Source organism: Hevea brasiliensis, chromosome 12, assembly GCF_030052815.1.
Source record: "Hevea brasiliensis isolate MT/VB/25A 57/8 chromosome 12, ASM3005281v1, whole genome shotgun sequence".
In the NCBI taxonomy this organism is placed as follows: Eukaryota; Viridiplantae; Streptophyta; class Magnoliopsida; order Malpighiales; family Euphorbiaceae; genus Hevea; species Hevea brasiliensis.
The window spans coordinates 13,255,166-13,268,707 of record NC_079504.1 but is presented as its reverse complement, the minus strand read 5'-3'; the positions used below and the strand labels follow the sequence as shown (position 1 = coordinate 13,268,707).

Below are 13,542 nucleotides of genomic sequence, written 5' to 3'. Positions count from 1 at the left end.
AGAAATTAAACATAAATAAAAATGTTCTGGGTGGTGAAATAAACATATAAAATGTATTATATTTAACATTATATGATAAAAAAAAAAATCAAAAACTTTACTTCAAATATTAATTTTGGCAGAAACTTTTATATTTTAATTAATTTTAATTAAGAAACTTCATATTGATAAAAATAAAATAAATGAGTAATATAAAATATTATTAACTTAGTTTTATTTTTTTTCTCTTTTTTTATGCTTTTAATTCACATATTTCTTATCATTTTATTCCATATTTGAGGTTAAAGAATATATATATATATATATATATATATATATATATATATATATATATATATATATATATATATATATATATAAACAAATAATATAATCAAAATAAATGTAATTAAAAACCATAAAAAATTAATTGAAATAATATTTTTATCAAATTAAAAATAACTACTAAAATTGACATAAAATGTATAATATTAATGATGTAGGTAAATATTTAAATTAATTTTGTTAATTAAATAATTAAATTAAATTAATTACTAAAATTAAAATTAATGTAAAAATGTGTCATTAAATTGATAAAATTAAAATATTTGACTAAAATTGAAAATATTTATAGAGGTAATGATTATTTTTAATTATTTAGCTTAAATTTAATATATTTATCACGTTGTAGTTTGAATTTAACTAAAATTTAAATTTAATAATTTTATTTTTATTAAAATTAAAATTTACTGATTTTAAGTCACAAAATTGAAAATGTTTCAATAAACTAGATATGAGTGAAATTTGCCCCAACTTTTTACATGATGAACTGAAATTATTAAGCCCTAGACCTAGAGCCAAACAAGTTGGACGTCGTCGGTGGATGTAAAGCCGGGAACACTCCGAGTGGATAATACGTGTCGTAAGGTAACTGGATTTTCACTATTGTCCTGTACTCGTTGCGTACGTTTCCAAAACCTTTTCTGCCAAACCCTCATTCTTCCTCATGGAGAGTCAAACATGCCTCAATACGACACAGTTTTACACTAATCAAATGTATTGCACCCTACGCTACCGACTTTGCGGCACCTTCCCTTCCCACGTATAAAAGAACCACAAGCAATTCGCCTCTCATTTTCATCATCTTCTTTGCAGGACTCCTTTATTTATTTTTTTTAAGGGAAATTAGGGGAAATTTTTTAGTAATTGAACAAATTTGATAAATAAAATCAATCGGTGGAATCGGGAATTGGTAGCTATGGCGAAGAAGAGGAAATCAATAGCCACAAGCCTGGACGAGGTGGATCGGACCATGTATGCTTCATTTTGCAGCGCTGCTAACTCTCTCTCTCAGCTATATACCCAGGCTATGAACCACCAGAAACTTTCCTTCCAAGCCGGTGAACGTCACGGCCTTGTGGGATTCTCTCTCTCTCTCTCTCTCTCTCTCTCTCTCTCTCTCTGTTTGGTGTTCGTTGTTTATGTCTTTGATTTTGATGATTTTGTAGTGAAGATTGTTAATTTTGGGTTTTTGTTTTGATCAACCAAGCACATAGTTTTTTTTTTTTTCTTTTCTTTATGCGTTTTTTTGGATTGTTGTTTTAGGATAAAGGTTGTCTTTTTCTCTTCTTGTGGTATAATGTAACTGGCTTATTTGATTCTAACGATTTGAAAATTGAATGGATTGATTCACGTGGAATTGATGATGGTGTCGTCTTACCTCTGATTTTGGGTATTGTTAGTGAATTTTACAATTGATGGGGTTTTGCCTTTTTTTTTCCCTTTCTTTCTTTCTTTCTTTCTCTACTTTTTTTTGGTGGATTGTACTGTAAATGTAAAGGAGGATGATAGAAACTCCATTGCAGTAGACTGTTGATGCGCTAGATTGCTGTGGGAATCAATTTTTTTCAACCTATCTGACTTGTAGAAGCGACTGGAACTTGAAGATTTGAGTGTTATATTTTATTTGATGGACTAACAAAAAGTGTCTCCACGACTTTGTAATTGTGGAAAAAGAAAGTTTTAATTTTTCTTTTTTTCTCTACTTGTGTCTAATTGTTGCACCACTATCAATTGTTAGTTGAATTGAAGTAAGAGTTGGTTTTAGGAATTATAAATTTATAATTGAAAGTCATGGACCACTGCGATTCACTGTGGTGTCAGAGAGAAAATAAATTGTGTTTTAAGAAGTTGTTCATGATATAGGCAATTAAGAGGACTATGCTATATTGCAAGCGCAATGAGACAAATCAACAACAGATTATGACTCCTATGACATCACGTTGACATTTGCCTCTAATTTTGGATCTGTTGATTTCAAATATATGGATTTTTTTACCTAGGGAATGAGAGATGAGGTAGGCTTAGCTGGTGTAAAAACCGTTTTGGGGACATTAGTGAAGATGAAAATCAGATGGCTTGATAGTGTGGCTTTGGCACAAAGGTTGAATTTATGCTATTAAACTGTAGAAATACTAATTCAGTGATTACTACTTAGGAGTCATGAATTTTGACCTCTAATTTTGGATCTGTTGATTTCAAATATATGGATTTTTTTACCTAGGGAATGAGAGATGAGGTAGGCTTAGCTGGTGTAAAAACCCTTTTGGGGACATTAGTGAAGCTGAAAATCAGATGGCTTGATAGTGTGGCTTTGGCACAAAGGTTGAATTTATGCTATTAAACTGTAGAAATACTAATTCAGTGATTACTACTTAGGAGTCATGAATTTTGACAAATATTATGGAAACTGTTTGATGGGAAAACATGGGCAAAGTAATCAAGAAGTTTGGTTTAGGAAGTAACAATTAACTTGGGCAAAGTAATCAGGGAATTGATTGTGAGAGATGATGGAAACTCTTTGTGAGCTGCTAAAAACTATTAAATTACTAAAATGAGCTGATAAAAGTTTTGTTGTTTTATACAAAATGTGTTACTAGCTGATTCACCAATGGATAAGCACATTCTCATACTCAAGTCTTTGTATCAAATAATACTGTCATCTCAAGATTTGACATTGAGGAATTATAGTTTTTATTTGTGAGTGAGAGGCATAAAATAATGGGTGTCCTCTAGAGAGAAAATAGGTAGTGTTTTATGAACTTGTTCTTGTAAATGATTAAGATGGCTTGTCATTATGCTAGAACAAGATTCCAAATAAAGAAAAAATTATGCATGCACATTGATTGATTTAATTTTATATCTAATAGACCTCAAACGAAACAGATTATGGTAATCTAGCTACTGAAAATAAGGTAGTCTAGTTGGGCTAAAAAATGCCTGTTTGGTGAAATTGAGAACCTGGAAGACAGGTGTTCTAATAACGTGGTCTTTGCACAAAGGTTAAATTTGTGTCATAAAAATATTGAATAGTGATAGTTATCATTAAATTTTGACAGTCGATAAATATTACAGAAGCTCTAGAAGAGGAATTCTTGACTATAATTTTCGAACAGAGGAAGTTGCAATCATCAAGGATGATTTGGGATCAGTAATAGTTGACTTATACAATATATAACAGTTATTTTCATTTCCTAGTTGAATTTTGAGTTGTGCTTTTGGGCTTTTTTTTTTTCTTTTTCTTTTGATGCTTGTAGTTTCTTTTAGGTTATTGCTTGATGATCATCGGGTAATGATGACCTATGACATTGCACAATCTTGTCTGGCTTTGATTTGGACTAATGTATTTCTGTCTTGGTCTGAATCTAATAACTTACACTGGTCATGTTGATTTCAGGAACAACTTTATCAGTGGATTTGGAGACAACAAGAGGGAGGATCAAGAGTAGCAACAGTTGATATACTCAGTTACATTCAGGTTTTCCTAATTTATTTACAATCTATTCTCTTTTTTCCTTTGACTTTATATTTGTGTTTTAAAAAGGTTTTTTGATGCATCATGGTTGCATTACCTTGTGCCTTTGTAATATTTCCGAATATTCAACATCTACTTTTGCCTGTATTTGTGTTTGTGTGTGATGATGACCCTGCATTAGCTATGAATCTGAGTGTGAGATGTAGTAACCCAGAGTTCCAAATAGCAACGTCCTTTGAATTGAATTTTGTTACAATCATAATCACATCTTTACGTATCGATGTTATACTCTTCCACTGGTATCTATGCAGTCAAGGAAAACCAAATTTAAGGATTATGATATCCAATTCTTAATTATTAAAACTTTCTTCTAAATTTTTCTGTTTGGGAAGTTCACAGTTTTAGTAATGTTAGGAATTTTTGTTTTCATTAGGAATATTCAAAAGGCTTTTTTTGCTTCCTATTTAGTATTAGTTTAATTCTTCCTAGTATAAGTTATTTAAGACCCTAATACCAATATTGCTAGCTATTTTCTTAGTTTTTTGGTGGTAGAATTTTTATTTTGATTTGATTTGGAATTCTTGCTTTATTTTTTTTTTCTTTCCTTTTTCTCTCATCATCTCTATCTTTGCCTCTATTGCTGCTCCTTTCCTCAGTTGCTAGAATATTGCTGGTAGGTGCTGTTCACTGCCCCGCATTTCATTTCTTTTCTCTCTCTAATTAGCTCTGTTTTGATTTGCTAACCCTAAGCTCTACTTTCTTAAATCTAAACACTAAAACTTGGTAATTGCTTGAGATTGGCCTACTGAAAAAGCATTAGAAGGCTGGTTGGTCAACCTGTCCTACTTTAGTTTGGTATCAAAGTGGTAGACCCTCATTATTTGAACTTGATGAAGAGCACTTAAGGGCTGAAATTCAAAGATCACAAAAAACTGAAAGCGATGGTTACAATGTGTGATTGGACAAGTTGTTTTATCTAAAGGATGTGTATGGTGGTATAGAAAGAGCTCCTTTGTGCTTACTCTCTGATTTTTAGCAGTCAATCATCTTTTTAAGTTTAAAGAGCAACTTGATGCATGGAGAATTGTTGCATCTATATAGTGATAACTAGACATAGGCACATCCAGGTTTGACTGGAACTGGCCTGGTCAAAACCAGACCGAAAACATTGACACCCGGATTTGACAAGAATCATCTTGAATTGGAGCGAAACTGGAACAAACTGATTTTGATTGGTTCGGTTTGGTTCTGGATCAAAACCAGATTTTTTCGCCTTTTAAAAAAAAAAAAAAATTGATGTCAGATTTGTTTAAACTGGATAGAACTGAACTGGGATCAAATCGAACCTGAACCAGGATCAGAACCAAGGGGAACCCTTCAACCTAGTCCTACGTCCCCAGCCCTTAGGATCAGAACCAGACTGTGCCCATGCCCAATGATAATAACACCTTAATCCTACAAATATTCCCATTTTTACTGTTGAGAATGAAAGGATTTGATTGTTAAGACATTAAAGAATGTGTGAGCAACTAAAAATTATGAAATCCTATTTCTTGTTAAGACATAAAATGTGATTTTGATAAATTTTTCCTAATTTCCCAATCAAATGTTTAACAAGATTTTTAAGTAAGAAAAGTCTAATATTTAATAGCAAAAATATGTATATAATTATTTCCTATGAAATACTTGATGAAAAGATTAGTAATGAACTTCATTAAATTCTTTGATTGGATTTTGCCAGGGATATCATCTCTTTATTTGGCACGGATGGTAACAAATAAGTAATCAGAAATAGTTGGTTATGAGATCTATAAAATATAACTAATGATAAAACAAATAATAAGTAGTTAAATATAAAAAGTTTTTGCTCATGGCTTCACTACAATTTGTGTCAAACTTGCCTTGGGAGAAAATGTATTGGAAGCTTTTTGGGTATGATTTGCAAATATCTTGTGTTTGAAGATTTTTATACTTTTCACATAGAAAAAACATGAAATTTAGATTCATGTGACAAGATGAGAACCTGAGACTACTAATAATCGTGCAGTTTTAGCAGCAAAATTGTACAAATTTTATGTTTCTCTGCTGGAAGGATTGATGAAATATGACCCTTATGTTTACTACAAACTCGTTGGGGCTTGGTTTTGTTGATTACCAAGGAATCATTTGCTATTGTTGCTTAGTTTTTGTTTTGGTTGCAGACTTGCACTATGTAAAAGAAGCATTTTAGTTACATACATGTAAACATACATGGTTGTAGATATTTATGATGTTGTACGATTGCAAAATGCAATGCTTCTTGTAGAATGAGCTGGACTATTGTGGAGAAGAGCCGCCATTGTCCCCCCGAGCGCCACAACATCAGAATTCCCAACCAATTCAGTTCTCAAATTCCAGCTTCCTTGTTTCATCAGGTTCGTCTGGTCCAATAACTGCTGGCCAAGGTACTCGCACTGAGCACTGTGATCAACAACCCAAGAATTCAGTTTTCTCAAATGCTTTGTCAAGCCCTGTCCGGAGGAGTCTCCAGAATTATCATATTGCTCAGGACAGCTATTATCCACCTGGTGGTCCACCGTCAGGAAACGGAACCCGCAGTAACGAGCCCAACTTTCTTCAGCACCAGAACAGGGATCCTAATCCTGTTAGTTCCAATGACTCTTCAATGGATATCTAAGATAGTAGGTGTAAAAGCTTGGTGGCATGCGTACTGGTTAAAAGAATCAGAGGGCTGTTGCAATTGCATTAAGGTTTTGGCACATAGAAATGGTTACTTCATACAAGAATAATTGCATGAATCTGCTTGCTTGTTGAAGTGTGTGGAGAAGAATAGGTAAATCGTGTGGGTTGGCATGGGGCAAAATGGTATATGATGAGCACTGTAACCTATTAGTTCATCTTTTATTGTCTTTCGAATGCTTAGGATGGGTCTTCTATGTCATGTAAAGCTTCTTGTCGAATTGACTTGGCTACTTATAAGATGGTAATATTTGTTGCATTTTAGCTTTTGTTTTACTTCTTTAGATTGTCATCGTTAATGATATACGTCTGTAAAAAATAATTCATGTTCATGGTGCATTGCTAATTTTTATTTATTTTTTTTTAAAGTAGGACGGTTATTTATTTAAGTGAAAAGCTGTGAAATTATAACTAAGCCATCTCACTGGGCTATGAAATTAGGGCCTTTCTTGCCAAATTAGGGGCAGTTCAATTGTACTTCATTCTACTAAAACGAAACTCTGCCTCTAGAAAGAACTTGCTTTCTTTGGTTGGAGGCATGAAAAATAATTAAATCAATCTAAAGGGTTTTTTGGAAGATCCGTGTAGCTTGTGTGTGTTGATTGGAACAGTACCACTTGCTTTCGGTGCTGGCCGCCATTCCTTTAGGAATTTTGGCCGCCCTGCAAGGGTTTCGGATGTGTGGATTATGGTAGTTTGGGTTCGTCCTTGTGGGTTGAGGGTTGTTTGTGTGGGCTGGGCCTGGGCTTCTTAGTCTTGCATTTGCTGACTTCGTTTATCTTTACGCTGTGGCCCTTGTAATTCAAAAAAGACAGCAAATTCAAAAGACTTTTTGCACACCATTTTCCCTTGCAATGTTTTGGTTTAAAATTAATTCAATTAAAATCGAGTTCATAATTAATCAATACTATCTAGAAAAACCATTTTATTTATTTATTTATTTTAAATGGCGCATGCTGAAGCATCCTTAGTGACTTGCTGATTGAATCAGTCATCTATCGACTTGATCCCATCATTGATAGTATAAAATTAAATGACATGAATAAAATTTATTAAAGAATTATCTTCATTTATTCGTAGTCAGAGAGAGAATAAGAACAATTAACTAAAACAATCATGATGAGAATAGAAATCAAGAAATGGGGAAATATTACCAAACATGTAATTAGATAGTGATTAGAAATCAAGAAATGGGGAAATATTACCAAACATGTAATTAGATAGTGATTCCAATTTCTCTTTCTGAATCCATGATACCAAGAATCTGTTCATTTCTTGTTGCTGCGCAGTTCCAATCATTTGAATCAATTTATCTCTGCATATATATATATATATATACACACACACACACAGGCTTAATAACAGCCGGACCATGCAAGCTCAAGTTACCAAAAAACAAAGAAAAAAAGATTTGGATCCAAACTAATTAGCTTAACCAAACTATGGTCCAAGTCCCATGGACCCAAAAACCCTAGCTAAAGAAAAAAAAAAAAAAAGAAAAAAAAGGGACTTGGAGATGTGTTCCGTTAAGGGTTCAATGTTAAAAAAAAAAAAAATTAAAAAATTGAAAATTTAGGGGATCGGAAATGTTTTTAATTAGCTTATAATATATATGTATATATGGACGAGGATCATGCAGCAGTCTCTCAATTTGCAATGGGTTGACAAGAAATGAATATGCAACTTAGCTGCCAGCATTGCTCTCACAATCAGTTCCTCCTTTAGGGAATCACTAGCAACTTTTATATATTTTTTTGCGTATAAAGCAGTCAATTTCATCCTATCGGAGTCAAATTATTCATATGCATTGTGAATCTAAGATTTTCAATTGATAACTATTGAAAATCTCTATTTATTAAGATTTTATGAAGTAAATTGAAGTTTTTAGATTTATTTAACTTATTGTTATTGAAATCATCAGGAAAATTATAAATTTTCGAGTTCAAACTCTAATCAAAGTCAATAAAAAAAAATGTATCGATTTGCTAAAAACTCAATTTTCATTTAAGTGAGTCAAATAATATTACAAGCACAAAATATAACCATGTTCATATAGGGGTAGCCACGGTTAAGAAATCGCCGGTTATGATTTCTGAATCAGCAATTTAGATTCAATAAAATTATTAACCTGAACCAAACATACGGTTTCGGTTCGAGTCCTAATTTAAAACAATTTGAAGGAAGGTTTGAAAAAGAACAATTCAAGACGATTTGAATGACGGTTTGAGAGCGGTTTAGAAACAAAAATAAAGAAAAATTTTATTAATTTAGAATTAAGTTATATTTGAAAAAATATTATAATTTTTCTTAAAAAACTTTCAATCAAAATAAAATAAGAAAAAAGAGGATGAAACTATTTTATCTTTGAGAAAAATTTAATAAGAAAAGACTTGGACTTAAATAAAAAATTAGAAATGAAATTAATTTTTTAAAGAAATAAAAAAAAAGGTGCATGAATTTAATTTTGCTTATGTATCCTCTTGAGATATAGAGGAATCAAAGTTTCTAATTATATTTGTAGACACTATATTTTGTCCGGACCAATAAGAAATATGTGTAATTCCGTTGTTATTTTCACTATAATTTTAATTTCAATTGTCCTTTTTACATGTTGATTTTATTTTCAATCTTACATGTTAATTCCATTACCCTGGTTTAATTAAAGTTATTGAATTTCACTTTCATATGTAATCTGATTTTAATTTTGAAAAAGTAAATAAAATTATTTCTTAGAATATTTCTTGGTTAAAAAAAATTAACTTTATTATTTGAGGGGGAAAGTATACACTCATCCACACCTACCTGAGCATCGTCACATCCCTCTGAAAAGTTCTAAGGCCGATCTCTACATGAGAGCTAGGAGTAGGCTAATCTCTAGGAAGTAAGCCGATCTCTACATGAGAGCTAAGAGCAGGCTGATTTCTATAGGCAAGCTAGGAAGTAGGCCGATCTCTACGTGAGAGCTAGGAGCAGGCTGATCTCTATGGCCAATCTTTATAGGAGGGCTAGAAAGTAGGCCGATCTCTACATGAGAGCTAGGAGCAGGCTAATTTCTATTGCCGAACTCTATGGCCGATCTTTATGGGAGAACTAGGAAGTAGGCCAATCTCTACGAGAGAGCAAAGAGCAGGCTAAATTCTATGGCCAAACTTTATGGCCGATCTCTACGGGTGAGCTAGGAAACAAGGAGGGGGATTTGAGCATTAGGGTACTAAAATATCCAGCTCCACTAATGTTAGATTTTTAGGAAGAGAATCAGTCCCGAGCCTTAATTTTTAAAGATTAAATCTTCACTATCATATTAGAGTTGGTTAAAGCATTTAGGGTATAATTTGATCTTCACCATTAAGCTTATTTGTAAGGATAAATCCTGAGCCATTGGATTAAAGTAATAAGGACAAATAATCTTCACCATCAGATTAGAGTTGGTTAAAGTATTTGGGGTATAATTTGATCTTCACCATTAATCCTATTTGTAAGGATAAATCCTGGGCCATTAGATTAAAGTAATAAAGACAGATTTGGCTCCTTTTATCCAAAACCTTTGGATATGTTTTGTAGGGCATAATTCTCAACCATAGGATTAAAGAGAAAATGACAAAGAAGTCCTAGGTTAAATCCTTGCCTTTAATTTTTGATCTCTTTAATTCTTAACCCTCAGATTTTGTCCTTCTAAATCCAGACCCTTTATTTTCTCCATCTAGAATCCTGACCTTCCATCTTAGGACTCCCATTCCCTATAAATACTCAAAGTCTCCACTGTAGAAGGGGTCCTTTTTTTTTTTTTTTTTTTTTTTTTTTTTTCCAAAAGTAGAGCTTAGAATTTAAGAAAGAGGCTCACTCTCCATAACCCGTCCCTTCAAAAGTTCCTTAGCTCCACCTTCAATCTTCACAAGTCAGAGTATACTTACCCCATCATTGCTTAGAACCCCTTTGCAAATTAGCCAATCCTTTTATTTATTTATTTATTATTATATTTTTTTTATCCTTTTTTTTTACGTTTTAAACCTTACAGTAATTTCATTTTTAGATATAAGGTTCAGGAAAGAGTCCTTTCCTTGAACTCCCCCATTTTCCTTAAATTTTACAAAATCTTCTTTTTATAATAATTTCTTTAAAAATATGGGTTCGGAGAGAGCTAGGAACAAGCTAAACCCTATGGCCTAGCTCTATGGCTGATCTCTAAGAGCAAGCTAGCTCTAAGGTTGATCTCTATGAGCAAGCTAGGAAGATGGTCGATCTCTATGGGAGAGCCAAGAGTAGGCTAAATTCTATGGCCAAACTCTATGGTCGATCTCTATAGGCGAACTAAGAAGTAGGCTTATCTCTATGGGAGCCCAGAGCAAGCTAAATTCTATGGTCGAACTCTATGGTCGATCTCTTTGGGCAATAGGCCGATCTCTATGGGAGAGCTAGCAGCAAGCTAAATTCTACAGCCGAACTCTATTGCCGATCTTTATGGGCGAACTAGGAAGTAGGCTGATCTCTATGGGAGCCCAGAGCAAGCTAAATTCTATAGTCGACTCTATGGTCGATCTCTTTGGGCAATAGGCCGATCTCTATGGGAGAGCCAGGAGCAACCTAAATTATATGGCTGAACTCCATGGCCGATCTCTATGGGCGAACTAGAAAGTAAGCTGATCTCTATAGGAGCCTGGAGTAAGCTAAATTCTATGGTCGAACTCTATGACCGATTTCTTTCGGCAGTAAGCCGATCTCTATGGGAGCCAGAAGCAAGCTAAATTCTATGGTCGATCTCTATGGGCAAACTAAGAAGAAGGCTGATCTCTACGGGAGAGCCAAGAACAGGTTAAACTCTATGACCGAACTCCTCCTCCCTAAAATTTTGCAAAATCTTTTTCTTTATAATAAATTCCAAAAAATATAGGTTCGGGAGAGAGTACTTTCCTTGATCCCCACCTTCCTAAAATTTTACAAAATCCTTTTTTAATAATTTCTTTAAGAAAATAAGAGATCGAGAGAAAGTCCTTTGCTGGAATCTCTTAACTAAAATCTTAATAAAAAATATCTTAAGAGATCGAGGGAGAATTCTTGCCAGAATTTTGTCAACTAAAATTCGAATTAAAATATTTCAAGAGATCGGGAGGGAGTCCTTACCTGAATTCTTAGTTTAAATTTTAACAAAGTATTATAGGAGATCCAGAGAGAGTCCTTTCCTAGAATCTCTTAACTAAAATCTTAATAAAAAATATCTTAAGAGATCGGGGGAGAGTTCTTACCCGAATTCTCTCAACTAAAATTCAAATTAAAATATTTCAAGAGATCGGGAGAGAGTTCTTACCCGACTTCTCAGCTTAAACTCTTAACAAAATATATTGACAAATGTCGACACCATATTTTTGTCGATCCCCAAAATCAATTAAACTTTGAAACCGATCCCCAGTACTAAGTCTCCCTGTGACAGCTAATTACATTTCCGATCCCTCTTTGATAGACAGTCACATTTCCGATCTCTCCTCAAAGAATTGAATCAATGCTAAGTCCTCACATCAGTCAAATCCTTACCAGTCTATTAAATCGCTCACCGATCTCTCCGACCCGTTGTAGTATAAACGAAGTGAACTAGATCTTTTCTTACCAGTTTTATTGCCGATCTCCCTTTCAAAAGTTTAAGAGCTAAGGTTTTGGTCCGGTTTAATGAGGATTCCGATCTTAAGTGTTCAAGTCAAATTTTCAATTTTAATCAAGTCCTGTTCAGCACTTCTTCCCTACCGATCTCATGCTCATTGTGTTTTCCGATCTCTCACACTTAGGTTAATAATCATTTTCAGTTATTTCAACATACTCAGACAATCAAGTGTTTAATAATTTAGAAATTTTCCGATCATAACCATTCATCGAACAAAAAAGGGCATTCCACTTCATTTCATTTCAAAAATTTATACAAGTCATTCGGCTGGGGGATCACCCCCAGCCTGATCTACATTTTGCTCATTTTCTCTCTCACCCTCGGCCTCCTCTTCGCTTTCCTCCTCTCCTTCGGGAGCCAGGTCGGCCATCCAAGAGAAGTCCTCCTCTGGGTAACGCTTCTGGAGCTCGGCCAAGAGATCCTTGTGAGCGTTCACATAGGCACCGGCTATTCCTGTCACCATCTCTTCATCTTTTGCCTTAAGCTCCTCAGCAAGGTGAGCGACCTGAGCAGCTTCGTTGGCCCGGAGCGCCTGGACTTCTCTAAGAGCATGATCCCTTTCAGCCAGAACATGAGTCTGTTCGGCCAACTTATCCTCATAGTACTTCATGCACCCCTCAATTTGAGATATGTAATCCTGAGCGGATGAGAGTTGGGATCGGAGGGATGCCACCTCTTGACTCTTCTTCTCGACCTCCTTACCCAGGCGGTGCACCTTTTCCCGGACTATGTGCTGGTTCACCAAGCACTCTACATTCAGACTCATGGATCGGGTTAGGATGTCGTCAAGATTGTCCGGAGACAGTCTGTCCTGATCCTCCCGAAGGCAGATGGAAGACCCCAAGACTTTGGCAAAATCAGGGTTCTCCTGAACAGTCCTGTTGTTCTCCAGGGAAGCAATCAACACTTGAGCGCCACGAGAAGGGGGCCTCGCAGGAGGTCGAGAACGACCCCCTTCTGTGCTTGGAGCAACTGGAGGAGGTGGAGGCGGCTCTTCTCGTCGAGGAGGAGATCGGACGTCTCGCGATCGGTCCCGAAGGTCGAGGCGGGTCCCCTTGTATCTCCCCAGGTTCATGGCCGGGTGTTTGAAGTAGTGCCGAACGCTTCATCTCCTTTATTTTCCGAGAAATCTCTCTTTCTTTCTTCCGCTTCCTGGAACTTTCACCACCTGCCATACCTGCACAAAAAAGAGGTCAGTGAGATCGCTAAGGTCCAAAGATCTGAGAAATAGAAAATACCGATGCCAAGATCAGAGAGCTGAAGCCCGCGATTTTTGCCCGTGATCAACTCCATCGTCCAATGATGCAAATTTCGGCGATCCACCGCATCTAAACAGGAGTACTTTTGAGTGGCAGCTTGA

At 34.9% G+C, this 13,542-nt stretch overlaps 1 protein-coding gene across 1 annotated transcript; it reads left to right on the top strand.

The window, feature by feature from the left end:
• The first annotated feature begins 1,083 nt into the window (after positions 1-1,083).
• On the top strand, positions 1,084-6,791 carry LOC110637965 (uncharacterized). Its single transcript, XM_021788356.2, has 3 exons — positions 1,084-1,396; positions 3,716-3,796; positions 6,099-6,791. Exons 1-3 carry the CDS (start codon positions 1,238-1,240, stop codon positions 6,468-6,470), a joined length of 612 nt encoding a protein of 203 aa, XP_021644048.2. The 5' UTR covers positions 1,084-1,237; the 3' UTR covers positions 6,471-6,791.
• The last annotated feature ends 6,751 nt before the right edge of the window (positions 6,792-13,542 follow it).